At 62.0% G+C, this 1,295-nt stretch overlaps 1 protein-coding gene across 3 annotated transcripts in view; it reads left to right on the top strand.

The window, feature by feature from the left end:
* Window positions 1-1,295, top strand: part of EBI3 (Epstein-Barr virus induced 3) — a 6,389-nt gene that overhangs the window by 3,119 nt on the left and 1,975 nt on the right. For all 3 annotated transcript variants that reach the window (XM_025196578.1, XM_025196579.1, XM_014528010.2), the window contains 2 exons: window positions 320-437; window positions 723-901. In XM_025196578.1, coding sequence (XP_025052363.1) covers window positions 320-437; window positions 723-901 — 297 coding nt within the window. The remainder of the gene's footprint in view (window positions 1-319; window positions 438-722; window positions 902-1,295) is intronic.

The following is a 1,295-nucleotide window of genomic DNA, read 5'->3' as shown; positions in this document are numbered from 1 at the left end:
TGGTGGTGGGTGGGACGGGGTGGTTCCCCCCCCGGGGGGGGGGGGGGGGGGGGTCTACCTCTTCCCCTGCCCTCACTGTGCAGGACCCCTGGGTTTGCTGTTGGCATTGGGGATTGAACCCAGGCCCTCTGGATCTCACAGGCTGAGCTAAGAGACCACTCAGGGGCTGAGCAGGCTCATCCACCTGGTGCAATCCAGCCAGAGCCAGGTTGCTGCCTGCAGGGGTGGGGGTGATGGGCTGCAGCAGGGCTTAGCTCCCCAGGGGCACGTCGAGCTCCTCTGCCAGCTGGGGTGATGCCCAGGCCTTACCCCCCTGCAGTGCCCCCCGGGAAGCCTGCCATTGAGTGCTGGGCCATCAGCTATCCCCAGACAGTCAACTGCACCTGGAGCCTGCCAGCTGATGTGCACCTGGACACGGAGTTCATTGCCACGTACAGGTGAGAGGTCTCTCACTCCCAGGGCTGGGACTCTGCTGGAGACAGTGGGGGACACCCTGAAATCAGCCCCCAGGGACATTCAGGCCCCCCGCGCCCCAGGCCTAGACTAGGAGGATGTCCCCCATCTCCAAGTCCAGACCCCAGGCTCATCCCAAAGAGCCATGTTGGCAAAGCCCAAGGAGAGCATTGGCGCACTGAGATCTGTGAATTCATGATACTTGTGGCAGTGCCCACCCCCCAGCCAGCCACTGCCAAGCAGTGACCTACACCCCTCCCACCCCCCAGGCATGGCGTGTGGGCCAAGGGGGGAGAGACTGAGTGTGTCCAGCCTGCAGCCGGGGCCAGCAGCTGCTCTATCAACGACGTCCAGCTCTTCTCCATCACCCCCTACGTGCTGAACATCACGGCTGTGAATCCCGTAGGCACTGCCACCAGCCTCTTCCACTTCATCGTGGAGCATATCAGTAAGAGTGCTTGAGGCATACTACTGCAGGCAGGGTGGGAAGATGGTGGGGGGGTACTTCTTAGAACAGGGTGGGTAGGCTAGTGGTTAGAGCAGGGGCATGGGGTGAGGAATCAGAGCTCCTGGGTCTATTCCCACTGCCGCCATTGATTTGCTGTGTGACCCTCACCAAGAGATGGGGGAGCAGAGCAGTCCAGTGGAGACGGAGGCCAGGACCCCTAGTCCTAGTCCCAGAGCTACTGGTGAAACGTGGCACAGCCAGGACTCCTGGGTTCAGTTTCCACTACCTACCAGCAGCGCCCCTGAGCTTGGTGGCCCTGGGGAAGAGGATGGAGGTGGGGAGGCAGGTACAACAGCCAAGCACGGGGCACCAGAGCAGGGCAAGATAATCCATC

This window comes from Alligator sinensis, unplaced genomic scaffold, assembly GCF_000455745.1.
Source record: "Alligator sinensis unplaced genomic scaffold, ASM45574v1 scaffold1295_1, whole genome shotgun sequence".
In the NCBI taxonomy this organism is placed as follows: domain Eukaryota; kingdom Metazoa; phylum Chordata; order Crocodylia; family Alligatoridae; genus Alligator; species Alligator sinensis.
Note: the sequence above shows the minus strand (reverse complement) of the source record. Positions and strands in the feature narration are given on the sequence as shown.